The 17,064-nt window shown below is 40.8% G+C and overlaps 1 protein-coding gene across 2 annotated transcripts in view; it reads right to left on the bottom strand.

The window, feature by feature from the left end:
• The window catches only part of LOC105493864 (TEK receptor tyrosine kinase), a 124,003-nt gene that overhangs the window by 11,073 nt on the left and 95,866 nt on the right, over positions 1–17,064 (bottom strand). Inside the window, exons 13-19 of one of the 2 annotated variants that reach the window (XM_011761815.3) lie at positions 13,625–13,924; positions 11,662–11,816; positions 9,943–10,153; positions 7,517–7,627; positions 3,982–4,172; positions 3,328–3,441; positions 661–731 (exon numbers count right to left, since the gene is read on the bottom strand). In XM_011761815.3, coding sequence (XP_011760117.1) covers positions 661–731; positions 3,328–3,441; positions 3,982–4,172; positions 7,517–7,627; positions 9,943–10,153; positions 11,662–11,816; positions 13,625–13,924 — 1,153 coding nt within the window. The remainder of the gene's footprint in view (positions 1–660; positions 732–3,327; positions 3,442–3,981; positions 4,173–7,516; positions 7,628–9,942; positions 10,154–11,661; positions 11,817–13,624; positions 13,925–17,064) is intronic. The other variant, XM_011761816.3, reaches the window with a different exon arrangement.

The following is a 17,064-nucleotide window of genomic DNA, read 5'->3' as shown; positions in this document are numbered from 1 at the left end:
GGGACCTCTTAGTATATTCTTACAAAAGTGGGGACAATAATCCTTGCCTCAAAGTTATGCAGAGAAACATAAAAAGCACCTTGCAGACAGTGAGGACACAGCAATTGCCCACCCCCTCTTCATCCCCAGGCATCAGCAAAACCCCTTGGACAAGTCACCACCACCCTCGCGGCCTTGGTTTTTCATCCTGGAAATGGGGTGCAAGGCAAGATGACCTAAATCTCAAGCCTACCCTTCCTTCTACCGCCAGCCTCTGATGCATCACTGCAGGCTGCAAGCAGAGACGCCCCTGACTGACTGGCCTTATTTTGTCCCCAGCAGCTATTCTGGATTGCTTCCTCTGATCTAGGTCTGGGAGAGGAGCCACAGGAAGGCCAGTATGTCCCTTCCTGTTGAGTCCGAGAATTCACAACTCGAAGCACAATGCAGAATACACAACTTCAGTATGCAGAGTGAAATCCAAAACCTGCCACCAGTGATTCTGCACTCTGGAAACCGTCTACTCTGCGGCTTTATTCTGTTACTTTATTTCCTGGGTTTTTTGGTTACCTTTGTTCCCGAGAGGTACAGGACATTCCTGCTTCTTTTTAAAACCTCTGTCAACCATATATGTTTCTGGGAGGGGAAAAAAAATCCCTTGGCAATAAGCAGCTTACTTACACATCACTGTTCGTTGTGTACACACTGTAATTCAGTGACTCGATGGCCATCCAGCGCACTGGGAGCCTTCCCTGGAGAGAACAAAGTGAGATGTCACTTAAGTGGGACAGGGTCTTTATGAGGCTCTCAGCCTGCCTGAGCTGTGGCTCCACAAAGCCCATCGGGAACCTCATAGGCAGGGCAGACTCAGACATCATTGCTTTGTGTATGTCCCAGCTACATGTGTGTTTTCAAATTTCAAAACATGCAAATAGCGCAGGTCCTATTTATCTTCAGGGTTCAGCAGTTTTATATGAATTGAAGTGTGAGTGTGCACGCATGGTAGTCGGTCATTCCTTATTCACCTTATAGCCCTCAGAGGCACTCTGAGGTTTAGAAAGGAGAGACAGGCATAGACACTGAGTGAGAATTTAACTGTATTAATAATGTGGAAAAGGGAAATGGAGGCACTGAGGTATGGTGAAGAGAACAACTGTGCCTGGAGATGATGGAGGGAGATTCTCCAGAGGACGGGACATCCCAGCATGGTTCTGTAAGTCGTTTAGGTGTCATTAGGTGGATGGGAGAGGAAAGAGCATCTCTAGACAAGGGGAACAGTGTGCATATATAACAGTAGAGATTGAGATGATTTGTAGCTTACGTAGTGTAGTTTATGTTGGGTTTGGAGACACATACCGATACTTTGGATGCTGGTCCTGACTGCCTCCAGGCTGTCCCCATATCTTGGCTTACTGATCCCAGGCTAGGCAAAATGAGATGTGACTGGACGTTGTAAAGCTTGACTTTAAAGTTTTATTCCTGGTTTCCTCAAAGTCTCTATGATTTGGGGCTCCCTTCCTATCTACTCATTCAAGAATCATAAGGTTGGTCATCAAGAGGTTGATCCCTCCCTCCCAGAGATTTGTCCAAACTTGCTACACTGCATCCTTCTTGCAGGGAACTTGCTCCTCTCCAATCCTTTCTTCCCCCTTCCCTCAACCTGGGCCTTTCCTCCCCAGCCCCAAGGTGCTAAAGAACACCTTTAACCCTGTTTAGTCTATTGTAAGATCGAGTCAAGCCCTGATAGGTGCTCTCCCCCTGTAAATAACCCCAATATTGCAGAAATGCCAAGCAAACCCATGCTAGCCTTGGGGAGCTGAGGAGAGCGTCCAAATAGAATGGGTAGGTTGTGGGATTAACCTGTGTTATCCCTCCACCTTCTCACCCAGGGCACCCACATCCCGTAAGCGCTGGAGTAAAGCAGGGAAAAGGATTTCAGGAAGGAGATTTGAAGACACCAGGTGGTCAGGGAGGAGTTGGGAGAGCTGGAGTAGGTAGGTGACTGGTGGATTCTGCTTCTTTAAGAAAACAAGTCCACCCCTGCTCCAGAGAAGCATCTGCCTTGAGTGGGTCTGAAAAGGTTAGGCAGAAAAGCATCACCTGGAAGCCAGCCCTCAGGGAGGTACACGTGGCTTCTGAAAGCGCTATGTTGATAAGCATGCAGGGCCCTCGAAGAGCCAAAGGGACCCCACTTCACACCCTCATCAGAAAAGAGTGTGGAAAGATCCAAAATGATTATGTTCACTGTGGTTGTAGCTATGTGAAAGGGTGTATGCTGTGGAAGGCGATAAGCCAAAAACGAAAAAAATATATATGCCAAGGTGGTGAATTATGGGCGATTTCCTTTCAAAATGTTCTTGAGTATTGTTTTATCTTCTCAGTAACTAGATAAGTGTGATGAAAAAAAAGGAAGCCTGGAATTGAGAATAAATGCAGGAACCTGAGCCTTGCTAAGAGACAATTTGGTGTGCCCACAAAAATGAAAAGACTGCCTATACCTCATGACAACTGGAGCCATCCCAAGAAAGCTGGGCCAAAGTAATGTTCATCAGACCTAAAAAAGGGAGAGCCATCCACCACAGTAGACCTGCCAGACACATGGAAAGGCTGCAGGGCTTGTCATCCCTGAGGCCCTGCGTTCTGCCCACCCCAGGAAAACAGAGGATGGTGAATTTCCTCCACACAGCTCTAACATGCAGGGATGTGGTACTTCTAGGACTATGTGATTCTAGACTGGGCACCAAAAGCAGAATGAGTATCTCTCTTCCTCTAAGACTGTATGGTTAGGTTCTCCCGCAATCTTGTACTTAAAGATAAAATATTACTGTTTGGGAGAGTGGATTTTGGGCTTGAACAGTGACTTGACCACTGAAGTTTCAGTGAAGAGAGAAATCTTAGATGAGCCTGTAGAAGTTATGAATTTCTCTATAGAGCCTCCTGGTGATTTAGAAACCATTTAGTTTGTTTCCTTGATTTTTGGAAAATATGTTCATCTTTTTCCTCGCTACATCGGTTGTGCATGAAAGGGGATTGTGCAAGCTCCTCAGAGGTTTCCGAATGAGATGCCTTGGGGTCTGAACTGGATAGAACCAAGACCCCAAACCACTAGGCTTGAATATTCAATTACTTGGTCACACATGACAGTGCCTTCTTCATTAGTAATACAGACGCTGCAACCATGTTAGGAATGAACATTTAGAAAGAATGTTTCCCAGGGCACACAGTATCTACTGGGACACACAGTCAGATGCTTTAGTCACCACAGAGCACTGACAGTCCAGAAGCGACATCAGGAGAGCGGGGAGTACCTCGGAAAGGATGCGATCAGTGTCCATGTCCTGTACTTACCATTGTCTTTTTCACATACACCTCTTGACCTCGGGACAATCCAAAATCTGCTATTTTTGCCACATAGTTTTCACCAACTAAAATGTTTCTGGCAGCCAGATCCCTGTGGATAAACTGAGAGTTTTGAAAACATTATGTATTTTCAGCCTAATGAAAGCCCCAGGGCTGAAAACTTTGGGGAATAGGAAAGAAAACAATAGCATAAAAAAGGATTTTAAAAAGGCACAATCCAGTTCCCCTTAAAGTTCCCCTCCAGAATTCCCTGGTAATGGAATGGATTCTGCCAAATGACACACCACATCTTGGCAGAAGAATTTCAGAAAATGAACAAATAAAAAACACAGGTTGTTAAGTCCTCCAGCTGTAATGTAGTGTGTGTCTGTTGCTGCACATGATTTAGAGGCAAACCAGGCTAAGAGAGCTTAAGGTACCTCGCTACATCTTATGAAAATTATGAAATTTTCATAATTATGAAAATTGCTAGATAAACATATTGTCAGTATTAATTTTTATTTAAATGGACTATTCACAAAGAGATTGAGGGAGATTTTAAGGAGTTAAAGAAGAGAGGTTGACAGACCCTACAAACATTGAAACTGACTTTAGAGGGCATTCCAGAGGAAAGATATCCAAAGCAAGTTCCTCCAAACAAACCTGTTTTTGGCTCAGGTAGTCCATGCCCCGGGCCACGTCGGCAGCGAAGTGGAGGAGCTGCTGGGAGGACAGTGTGGACGCAGTGCTATTGGCAATAGCGAATGCTGGGTCCGTCTCCAGCACACGGCTCTTGCGCAGGAAGTCCAGAAGGTTTCCATGGGGCGCATACTCAATGGCTAGGTACAAGTAGCCTGTGGGGAAGGAAGAGAACATTGACTCATCAGTGGCCCTGAACAGCTGTAACATTTAAGAGATGTGCTGTGGGAATTGCCTATAAACTCCATTTTGTCTAAACGAAACACATCTAGTAACACCACCGAGGGAGCACTGGGGGACAGGAGGAAGATAGGTGACATCCTCCTGCAATACTCAAAGGGGGCCAGGCTGGAACGCTTGGTTTTGCTCCTTCCCACTCCCTCTCCATTCCTTCCAAACGTGCACTCACACAGAGGGCTTCCTGAAATGCTTTTACCCAGGCAGTAATAACAGTAGATGAGTCAAAGCACTCTCTTCCAGATCTGAGACACGTTCTTCACATCACCTTTTCATCTGCATTCCATTTTGATCAAGGAGCTAATATGAGCCAGGCATGTTATTCCAGTCTGCCTCTAGCTATTCCTGAGGCTGTTATTATTTTTAAACAATTAAATATCCGTGTGGAAGGAGCCACAACATGGAACTTTCTCTCCTGCCTTCTACTCCTCCTTAAAACCCATACTAAGTCACCATATTGCTGATTGGGTCTCTGGTCACCAGAAGTTAGTTTCAAAGATTGCATTTTGCTTCAAGAAACCAGAAAACTCAAGCTTTTAGGAAACAATAAAACAATAATGCCTAGAAAAACCTATGGTTCATTGTCACTTTTTTGTTCCAAATCATTTTTCTTTTTTTTTTTTTTAATAAAAAGTTATTTGCCCAGTTTTGTTACTTTTGTTTTCTTGGAATTTTTAAAAAATAAATTATCCCCTTACAAAAATATTTTTAAAGGGAATTTACTTTGCTAAAAACATTGACATTTATACCTAGTAAAATGTAAAGGTTTTTTTACTGTTTTTTTAAAGAATTTTTTGGGTAAACCATGTATTTAAAATGTTGTATGAATTAGAACTTGAAGCCCAGTGCAGTGGCTCACGCTTATAATCCCGGCACTCTGGCAGGCCAAGGTAGACGGACTATTTGAGACCAGCCTGGGCAGTATACTGAGACCTAATCTCTACAAAAAATAAAAATAAAATAAAAATTAGACGAGCATGGTGGTGCGTCCCTGTAGTCCCAGCTACTTGGGAGTACTTAGGCTGAAGTGGGAGGATTGCTTGAGCCCAGGGAAGAGGAAGTTGCAGTGGGCTGACATTGTGCTACTACACTGCAGACTGGGCAACAGAGTGAGACCCTGTCTCAAAAAAAGAAAGCTTGAAAGATATTCTAAGAAATTGAAATTCTAACAAAAAAAGAAATCTTCTAGTATTGAATCCTGTTGCACTATAATGAAAGTTAGACCTAAATTATGGTATACATGTGCTTTCTCACATTTTTACTGAATTATTCTAAAATAATTTTAATATCTATTAATAAAGAAAGATAAATTAAGGTAAATAATTTAGCATATATATATATATATATATATATTTTTTTTTTTTTTTTTTTTTTTTTTTGAGACTGACTCTCACTGTGTTGCCCAGGCTGAAGTGCAGTGGCGCTACCTCAGCTCTCTGCAACCTCTACCTCCCAGGTTCAAGCGATTCTCCTGCCTCAGCCTCCTGCATAGCTGGGACTACAAGCATGAGCCACTACGCCCAGCTAATTTTTGTATTTTTAGTAGAGATGGAGTTTCACCGTGTTGGTTGGCCAGGATGGTCTCGATATCTTGATGTCGTGATCTGCCCACCTCGGCCTTCCAAAGTGCTGGGATTACAGGCGTGAGCCACCGCGCCTGGCCTATATTAAAATTTTAAGAGCCAGCTAACTATGTGCTAATGTGATGACAAAGCAAAATTTTAAGGGATATAGTTTTGTTGTTGCGTTTTTTTCCCCATTAAGGAAACTGCATTAATACTGTGGTTGGTTCTCTCCCAAAAGACCAATTGCAACCAGATGAAGTAAACATAACCTCAAGATTTTACTATCCTCAGAATAAAACAAAAGATGAAACTTAGAACTGGATCACTTGGCCATTTCTCTTCTTATCTCCTCCTAGTGCCTGGATCCCTTAATAGCCAGCATTCTCCTAGATCTGCAGTGGGGTCAACACACTAAAACCTCAGCACAGTCTTCTTTGTAGTTTTAGCCTTTTTCCGGAAAACTGGTTTAGTCTGTCCACCACAGCCACTTGGCTTCCTGTCATAACCCCACTTTCCCTGGGCATCCAGAGAATCCTTGCCCTTTTGTACTGTGTCATTTGTGGGGTTTGTACAGAAAGTCAGGCGGGTTTTAAGAACACTCACCATGTTTGTGGGAGTGGTGTCAGCAAGGACAGCAGGGTGTGGGGGTGGGGTGTGTGTGTGTGTGTGTGACTTTCATTTATACTCCTGTGCCATGCTGATTACTGTTTTCAGGAAGTAGCTCAAAAAATAAATGTCATTACTTCATTATTTAACCTAAGGGACATGATCTGGCTTTCAGAATTACACCCTTATTGGATCATAGAATGATAAATTATTTGAAGCACCAGTATTTTTAGTTTAATACATTGAGGAAATGGAAGTAGTCTCTTTTCTATTGTTGGTGTTTGTGCTGCAAAGTCAACAAGAGGCTGTCAAGTTTGTAAATAATTACTGCATGGAGCTTTTTATGGGAGCAAACTTTTCCATGAGAAATTAAGTTTAAGCAGAGATTCAGAACTACAAGGCCATGCAGCACGCAGAGGTAAACCCACAGATGATTTTTGTTGTTACCTACTCACTCACCACTACTTACACGCATTACAATAGAAAGTACTCAATAAACATTTGAATAACATAAATTTAACTTTAAATGCATGTGCAACACAGGATAGTTGCAAAGCTCCATTGTAATTGTACATGAAAGCATTCTGGATAAAAACAAAGCACTATCTCATGAAAGCGTCTTATAATTATTTTTAAAATCCAACTCTCCTTAGTTTTCATATTATAGTAGATTGCTGGCATTCATGGTTTTTTAACATTCAGAATACCAATTCCCTCGGTTTCCAGGAAAAATGTAAAGGTAGGCAATTAAGAAGAAGCTGATGGTGGGGGCTCCCCTACTAGAGGAGGAGGAGTAGTAGTGAAAACCTCTGGATGGCCAAGGATGGGGCAGGTAGGAGCCATGAATACCTTTGGGCAGTAATGGCTGAACCACACCAGAAGCTAAATAGTCCACCCTCGGCACTTCCCTCCAAAAATAAGGCAAACCACAGCACAATCTATAAATGGGACTAGACAGACATTCAGATAGAAGATGCAACGTTAAAAAAAGTAGGCAACATTCTTAAGATCATTATCTTTCCTTATATCAATATGGAATTTGTCTGTTTTCTAAAAACTCTGGCAGGAAAGACAGGAAAAGAGCATCTTACCTCGATGTTCACATGCTCCTAAGAGATTGATGATGTTTGGATGGTGTCCAAGTTTACAAAGAACTTCCAGTTCTCCTGCAAAGTCCCTGTGATCATCTTTGGAGGCATATTCTGGGAAGAAAGTCAAGGGTTGTGATTCTTATTTGTTACACCTTTTCAGAATCAGCTGTCCTGTTCTGCCCCCCAAGAACCTTCAGGTGCCCTCAGTCACCATCAACTACATACAACCAAAGAGATTAGTCTAAAGTAGAGATTCTCAGCCTTGGCACTATTGACACTGGGCTGATAATTCCTTTGCAGGGCCCTGTCCTGTGCATGGTAGGATGTTTTGCAGCCATCCTGGCCTCTACCAACTAGATGTCAATAGCCAATCAAAAATGTTTCCGGATATTGCCAAATGCCTATGGATGAGAACCACCACTCTAAAGTTTTCTTGTTTAAGCTCCCAGATCCTCAGGTAAATGACTTGGTAGAGGTGGAGCTGTACCATCTTTTAGATTTTAGTTCTTCCAACTAAATCTACCATCCAGAGACAACTGAGGAATACAACCAAAGTTTCCATGAAACATCACCAATAATGCATGCATCTTTATTCATTAATTGTAACTTATTTTTTACAAACCAGTCTCAATCTGGTTGATTGAGCTAAATAAATCAAATCCAAATGCTATCTTATGGAAGTTGCATGGGAATCAGGAAACTGAGTTGCATCTGCCTTTATTCTTTTTGCCTTGTCTCTCCACCAGCACTTTAACCAGAGGGAGAACCCACCAAGCACCAGAATGAAGAGAAGGCTGTTGGTTGGTGCATAAACTGATCAGTCTTGAGTCGGGGACAATGAACTATTATTGTTTTTTAAAAAACCACATTGGGTGGCAAGGGTAGGAGTGGGGTGCTGGTGGCCATAAACATGGCTGCTCATGCTTAGAAACTGTGACAATCATCTCATGAGGGGCCAATGGTATTCATAAGTCAAGTGCTCTGTTCATACTACAGAAGCCTCTCTGAGGGTCAATATCTTGGGAATTTTTTTAAAGAGGTTCCTTATAGTGAGGTTGGCCACTTATTTCAGTAACTGCCCTTCTTTGGATGCACTGCTTTGCCTGCAGGATTTATCGGCCCTGAGGCCTTATTAAGCTATTTTCCTTCTTCACATGGGCACAAGACAGAAAATCAGGCTCACAATAGATCCCAATAAAAACTGCCTTCATAAGATTCTACACCCCTCTCCTCTCACTATCCTCACTGCTCCCCCAAACTCCGTGACTAAAGTAGCAAAACAGAAAAGGGATTTCTGGCTGTTTTGCAAGTAGTTTGTATTGTTTTTAAAGAAACATATTGCTGTTTCTAATCATAGATAACATTTTGTTTTGTTAGTCTTCTTAACAATGCAGAAAGCAGAGATGATTTAATAATATTTAGAGTTAATTCACAGACTCAATATTGTGGTCCAAAAGAAAACTCTGTCAGCATCCTTAAAGAGCTCTTAAGATGGAGCTGCACAATGATAATAGTTCATCACATTCTCTGCTTTAATGCACCACATTCCAAGCCTGTATTTTGTAAAATCAATAGTGCAGCCTCACAGTCAAGTCTTACACAAACTGCCCTTTCACACAGAAGAGAAGACAGCTAGCTAATTTGCCAGCTAACTAGTCATTCTGCTTTCTCTGAAGATATTTACTATCAAATATTATTAGATGGGTAGGTACCAAACAGTCTTGAGATGAACAAAGCTGGAAAAGATTTAGTTCTTATGACCTTAAATCAGTGGTTTTCTCTGCAAACTTGAGTGTACAGAGGAACCACAGAGAAAGCCACTTAAGAACACAGATTTTCATATGCTACCCAAGAAATTCAGGTGTGGTCAAACATGGAGTAGAAGAAACCCAAGTGAATGCATTTCTAACAGTGTCCCCAGGAACTTATATACAGTTAACCTATGAAGACTGTGGTGTGCAAAATGTGGTCCCCAAACGCACAAGATAGCATCACTGGAAAACTAATGAAAAATGCAGATTCTGTGGCCCTGCCCTAGACTTACTGAGTCAGAAATTGTGGGGTAGGACCCAAGAGTTTGTTTTTAAACAAGCCTTCCAGGTGATTCTGATGCACACTCCATTTTGAGAAGCACTGCATTAAGAGAAACAACAATGCTCCCCAAAAGTTAGCTGTATATGACCAAGAATCTATAGTATCACATCCCAGTGAATCAAGCAGTGATGTTTAAATGGCTCCTGCCTTTGTATTCATATCCTGACTATCACGGGCTCAACTTCAAAGGAAGCATAGTCTTCAGTTGCAAATAACAACTATGTCTGACACCATGCGAATTTTTTGTAAGACCATAGAGAAAAGAATCAGCAGGAAATCAAGTTTTCTCCACACCCTCATGCAATGCTGACTCTATCTGGTCAACCACTGACCTTTCATTCTCTTGATGGCAGCATCCATCCGTAACCCATCCTTCTTGATGCGCGCCTTAAGAACTTGGCCAAAATTGCCCTCCCCGATCACATCTTGAAATTTGATGTCATTCCAGTCAAGCACTGGGTAAATTGTAGGATCTGGGTTGTTTTTGACCTTCCTGTTTAGGGCCAGAGTTCCTGAGTTGAACTGCACAGCTGGTTCTTCCCTCTGGAAAAATAATTATTTCATCATTTTGTGTCAGGATTTTTCATAATTCTAAGGGGCATAATGTCTTCTGGTTGGCATCCATACCAGATGAAAAAAGAAATAGTATATTTAATTCTAGACTGGAAAGGGAAATAGGTTTTCATCACACAGGCCTGCCCTGACAAACCAGCTGCCCACAGGGCTGCACGGGCACAATTCTGGGCCTCCCCAGAAAAGCTTGTTGATTAGCAATGTCTGTAAAGGGTGACAGAGGAAGGAGTAACAGTACATATGCCATGTGTTTGCCATTCTTGCATTAGTTGTATGTGAGTTCCCTACAGTGCTATGAAATGAGCAAGTGTTCAGTTCTGGTTTGGAAGCTAACTTGGAGAGCCTATATGGGGCAACCACAGGATGTGCCTCAGTGAGAGACTTCTTAGCATTATCTTGATCCTACTCTATTTTTAGTGCACACTCTTTCTCTCTTGTAGTAAGGCTTAGAATCTCAAAGTCCATTCTGGCCACAAGATGACTGAAGCTTAGAGCCAAACCCAACACAGTATCTCTTTCTCCTGAATTCAAATAGCTGCTGGTGCTACCATGAAAAAGGTATTTTGACAGACTCCAGCACTCCCAACCCCCTTGCTGGCCCTTCCTCTCCAGTGACATCCTGAGTTGAGCCAGCTCTGGCATGGAGTCAGATAGTGAAGTTCCTCTTGTCCTCCATGGAAGGGAACCTTGGGGACTCATGCACATGGGGTACACCTCATTTGAATCATTGCACTCAATGCATTATATACAGAATTGATAAAGTCTGGTTCAAATTAATTTTACAGGGCCTGAACCCACAAACTAGAAAAATTTTCAGGCTTTAGTATACTGAAAGAACTCAAATAAGATGACTCTTGGTAAAGTGTCATTTTACAGGCCTTTGCTACTGGTTAGAATTCCTAGATGAAAAAAAAAAAATGAGGCAGTACCAAGTGCCAGGAACTCTGACTTCAGACTGAGGGTACACAGGAATGGAAGGCACACACAGGTATATATAATTCTTATACATATGAGGGGTCATAAGATTGAGGGACTTATTAGAAAGAAATGGGAACTAGAAATAGGCAAATGTGGGGAAAACTTGTCTAATATATCATTACCTATCTCACTGAGGTCTGGTTACCCTCTGTCCTTCCTTACCAAAAATGTTCAATTCATTCTATTGCAACATATCATCTCTGGGGACTTATTACTAGGATGACCATACGTCTCATTTCAGCAGGCAGGGGCAGACCTAGTTTCCTGCATAATTTACTAAGAGCACCCTTTTCACTCTTAAAATTGTTCTGGTTTGGATAAGAAATTATATAGTCATACTTTTTATCTCCCATTTCATAATGGAAGCCAAAGAGAGGATGAGACTTGCCTAAGGGAAATATTTACTTTATAAGTAAATTTCCTGGTCCATATCTTTAAAGTGAAGGTTCTGCCTGTACTTGGACTTGCCCTTATTAAGTAGTAGGAAGATGAGACACTACCACGTTTTGGAAGGCTTGGGCCATTCTCCTTTGTACATTTGCCCTCTTCAATTGCAATATGATCAGAAAGGCCAACAGCACAGTCAGGCAGGTCATTCCAGCAGAGCCAAGGATGGCTATAAGCAGCATCTTCCCCCCTCCGAGGTCCGCTGGTGCTGTGCAGGAAGACAGAGGTGAAGCAGGTGGTTTAGTTTACGTAGAGAAACAGACCCACACCATAGGTGGGAGAAGACACAGTGTAATGGGAACTTAATAGCAGCCCTCACCCTGCCACCTAATCACTACATGACCTTGGGCTACTCATTTACATTCCAAAACTCAGTGGAGATGTGTCTGACTCACAGGATTGTTACAAGATTAAAAAAAAAAATGTGCAAAAGTGCTGTTACAATTAGCAATATGCTAATCATTTGTTGTCATTTGTTCAACTTTTATTTCCAAGTAGAATCCCAAACAGATGAACAATGTTGAATAATAGGGGGAATTACTAGAGGTATAACTTTGAGAGAGTGACTAAACCTGCCTAAACCTCAATTTCCCCACCTAGAAATGCTTTAAAGTTCAATGATGCTAAGAGCTTAGAGTCTATCAGATATTTTGTTCTGTATTTCTTGTTTTAAAGAGTTAATGAAGAAAACCTAATGATACCCAACAGAAGAAGAGAGGGAGGGAGGGAGGGAGGGAGGAAGACAGGAAAAGACAGAGGAAAAAACATTAAATTTAGGGCTCAGGCCAAAATAAACTATTAAAGACTATGGTCTAATCTACTTCTTTCCCTTATTTAAATTTAAATAAAATTAAGCTCGATATATTTTGATTAGTAATAGCACACAGAACATGATCCCATCTTCTTAAAAGTATCCCTCTCTTCTCATTTATCTTTTCTTCTGTCTCTATATATGTACAGATACAGAGGTGTCTAGAATGGTGAGAAACTTTTAGTTTTGTCTTGTTTTAAAATTTTTCTCTTGGTATTTTATGGATAGCTTGAATTTAGAAAGTTACATTTTGCCAAAACACAGGTAATTAAAAAAAATGGGGCATTCACTAAGAGTGTGACCTGAAAACCATGATTTTCTCTATTTGGCAGACTCTTCATTCCTTGAACATTTCAAAAATGTTCCAAAGAATCAGCACTGTTAAAGTGACTTGTTTGATTTTGTTTGTTAAGGTCTAGGTAATCCTCCAAGAGAACCGAGAAGTTTTCAGATTTAGTTACAGTATTTTCTGTAAAAATAGACTCTAATCCAAATCATAAACTTTCAAAATTTGCCTCTAACTTGCCTCCATCCACATTCTCTGGCACACATTGTACACAACACAGAGAGCCAGGAGGTGCCTCTGCATAGACTTGAAGTCAATCCTCCTGCTGCAGCTCCACCCACATGGGGCCCTTGTTCACTTAATTACACTCAACAGACTTTATCAATCACAAACCATGGGCACAGTATGGCATCCTGAGAGGATCTCTATCTAGTTCAAAGAACATACTCTTTCTGGGGTTGGGCTTAGTGGTGGACATGGAGACCTAATAACCTGCATCAGTAAAGTAGAAGAAGACTCAGAATTGCACAGTGTCATCCAAGCTAAAAGAGGAGTGTTTGAGGAAGAATGAAACATGGTTCTTGGAGCCTCCTACTGGAGCTCTTGCGCAGCCTGCCTTCTATAAGCAGTTCCCACATTCTTCTCCTTGGAATTAAAATTCATATTCCTTAGAGCTTTCTTCTTAGATTGCTGGATGGGGTATGCTGAAAGACTGATCTATTCTAAGGTTTAACAATAGAAAATGGACCAACAGGGATCCTTTTAAGAGGCATTTTGATATTAAGGACCTCTCTGTAAATGCCTGTCCATTCAACCACCGACCTTTCATAGGCTTTCATCTCACAGGCCTGTCCTGATAAACCAGCTGCCTAGAGGGCTGCACGGTAATCCTACGTAAATACCTGTCCATTCAACCAACCTTCAGATTCTGGGAGGGTCACTAGTTCATGAGAAAAGGCTGGGTTGCTTGACCCTATGTTGTTCTCTGCAAAAATGTCCACCTGGTAAGCTGTTTCAGGCTCTAGGCCCTTGAGCTGATACTGAGTGATGGTGGCATTCTTTATCTTCACATCAATGTGCTGATCTTCATTCTTGCCTTGAACCTTGTAACGGATAGTAATAGAAGAAATAGAATAGCCATCCAATATTGTCCAAGAAATCACAGCCGAGGAGTGTGTGATGTTGGAAATCTTGATGTTTTCTGGTTGAGGAGGAAGAACTAGAAATTAAAAAGAAAAAAGATTCAATTAAGATATACTACCATGTCTTAGATCATTATACTTTTGAGATAGGGTTCACGTCCCCTCATAAACCATGAAAGGCAAACAGATGTTTCCTCAGATCGTATTCCAATCAATTGGTAGTGGCTACTGGACTCCATGCAGACTTGAAAGAGTGGCACAGTCAGGGAAATGGCAACACACATATCATCTATTAGTCATCTTGACACTAAATGAAGGCCTTAGAAATTGTTATTCCACAAACCTGTGCTTACTATTCTTGATGCTGGGAAGAATGGAAAGCTTATGAGGGCTGGCATTTATATAGTGCTTACAATATGGCAGGCATTGATCTAGGCTCTTGTATATATTAACTCACTTCCTCTTCATAGCAGTCTTTCTGTAAGTGCTGAGGTCTGGACAGATTAAGTGACTTAGCCATGGTGACACTACTGTTAAGTAGAAGAAACAAGATTCACCTCCTGGCAGTCTGGCTCTGTAGTCCATAGTCTTAGTGTCATGTGGTCTGTCCTTGCCCTAAATTTATGGAGCAACTGGCAGGTCAGTGTATACATGAGAAAATGTGCTAATAACTTTTAGTAGACAAAGTATTATAGGGATTTGGGGAAAAGTAGAATCACATTCCATTCAGGGACATAGGCAGGATGAGAAAGAGATGCCTTGAGGTTTTCTACATGTGGAGATGGCAGGCACCGCATCATCACTACATTCTCACTCAAACTCTAAAGGGCACAGGCTAGAAGGGAAGTTCATGACCCGATAAAGGTTAAGCCTATTTGATCTGGGAAAAGAATGGATTTGAGCTCTTGTCCTTAATAGTAACTGAACTTACATTTATGAGGCTATTTACAATGTGCTTCCACATGCAGACACTCTCTTGACTTGTATAACCACACAGTACTGAGATTTTTATGATCCACATTTTAGAGATGAGAAAACTGAAACTTCAAAAATTTAAGGGTTTTGTACTCGTCCCAAAAGGTGAATAGTAGACGTAGGCTATTTCATTCCATACACCATTGTTTTTCCACATGAAAGTTACTACTTATAAACAAATTAGAACCTTTGAGAAGTATCTCAAGGTACATCCTTTCTATTTTAAATTTCTTCTTTTCATTATGTTGATTCCCCCTTGTTACTCTTTAGGGCACTATGGCAATTTATGAGAATTAGGTATTGGATTGAGAACCTTCCAAATCTAATTGTTATGTTCTATGTCTAGCAGGTGGTACAGTATCCAAAAATCACAATTAATCATCAGTATGTCTTAACTTTCTTTACATCCAGTACCAAGTATTTTGTATAGTTTTATAAAAATGTACAATAGTCTTTCTTCCCACAGGAGATTGAAGGGGTGATAGAAATACCAACATTTTCAGATTACTATCATCACATATTTATATTTGTATAGTTGTGGCTCAAAAAAATTTAACTTCATAAACCAGTGGTCTTCTAAGCCTGTCACAAAAAGTAGCAGTGTCTTTGAGATGATTGTTAGAAAAATAATGAATATAATTTTTGTGCCAACTAAAAATCATAAATTTGCATCTACCAACTTATCCATTTTATGCTTGAAAGGAGTCACTCTTAGGGATAGCTCAATAAACCTTTGATTTAAATTCAGTGGGTCTGGACCCAGCAATCTACATTTTAGCAGGTTCTCTGGGTGACTCTAAAATAGCTTCTAAAGTGCTTTAGGAAACACTAACCAGACCTTAAACAATTTAGAAATAGGATATCACTACTAAAGAACCTCTAGAACCATAGTTGCTTTGAAGCAGTGGGTTGCCCATCCAAAGAGACAAGTGGAAGACATTTGTAGCGTGGTTGGAGAAAAAACAAAAAAAAATAGAAATAAAATGTGGATTAGAATCCTAATCCATCCCCATGCCGTACTAGTTCCATAATTTTGGGCAAGTCACTTACCCTCTTCTGTGCCTCAGGTTCCTCATCTGTTAAATGTGATAATCACTCTTACTCTACCTTCCTCAAAAAGTCATTGTAAGGGTCAAATACTCCCCATGTAAATGTTTTCCAACAGGAAAATATAACACACATATATTATTTTTAACATATAATTGGGGTGATATGCCAAATCTAACACTCCACTTCTTACCCCTGGACAAGATGGAATTGCTAGGCTGGAAACCAACACAAACTTTGTAACTGGAAGTATTAATTTTACTTGTGAATATACATGATCAGCCAATGACAACACAGCATATTAACAAATATTTTCAGGTAAAAATGAGATGTTCTCATTCACATCCTCCTTCCTCAGATTTCCTGACCCCACAGGGATCAAATCCTACCCTGCCAATCTCACATCCCTACTACCACCACCAGCATTGACCCTCCATCAAACTTCATACAACCATCCAAGGCAAGTTGACTCCCAGTAACTATTAACTAGTTTTTGTTTAATCCTATAAATATGATACTGGTAGTGTGATTTTGAGAGTGTATCATTCTAATGAGGATGAAACTTACATAGAATAGTGAGTGAGCACCTAAGACAATTTTGAAATAGGAAACAGTGATTCATCCCACAGTTACTGACATTTCACAAGTCTCTAGTTAATTTGAATATGCTAGAAATTGTGCCGGAACAAACAGATCAATGGAAGAGAACAGAACACCCAGAAATAGATGCAAAATGAATATGAGAACCTGGCATATGATACAGAAAGCATCACAGTTCACCATGGGGACTACTCAATACGTGGCATTGGGACTACTGACATGCCATATGTGAATAAATAAGGTTAAAATAAAAGTATTAAAATATACTGTACCCCAAAATAACAATCCTATATCTTAAAGACCTAAATACACAAAACAACACTAGAACTACTAGGAAAAACACACAGAATATGTTTATGACCTTGGGATAGGGAATAATTTCAAAATGCAAAAAGTATAAATCATACAGGCAAATACTGACAGGTCCAATTGCATCAAAATGTCAAGTGTCTGCGGGTTAAAAGCCACCATAAACAAGGTTACAATAAAGGGAGTAGAAGAATATATTTGCAATATACATAACAAAGTATTTAGATTACACAAATAATTTTTAAAAGTCAGTAAGACGACCTATTCCAAATGAGCAAAGGATATC

The sequence above is a fragment of the Macaca nemestrina genome, chromosome 14 (assembly GCF_043159975.1).
Source record: "Macaca nemestrina isolate mMacNem1 chromosome 14, mMacNem.hap1, whole genome shotgun sequence".
Lineage (NCBI taxonomy): Eukaryota > Metazoa > Chordata > Mammalia > Primates > Cercopithecidae > Macaca > Macaca nemestrina.
This window is presented reverse-complemented; position numbering and strand designations above follow the sequence as displayed.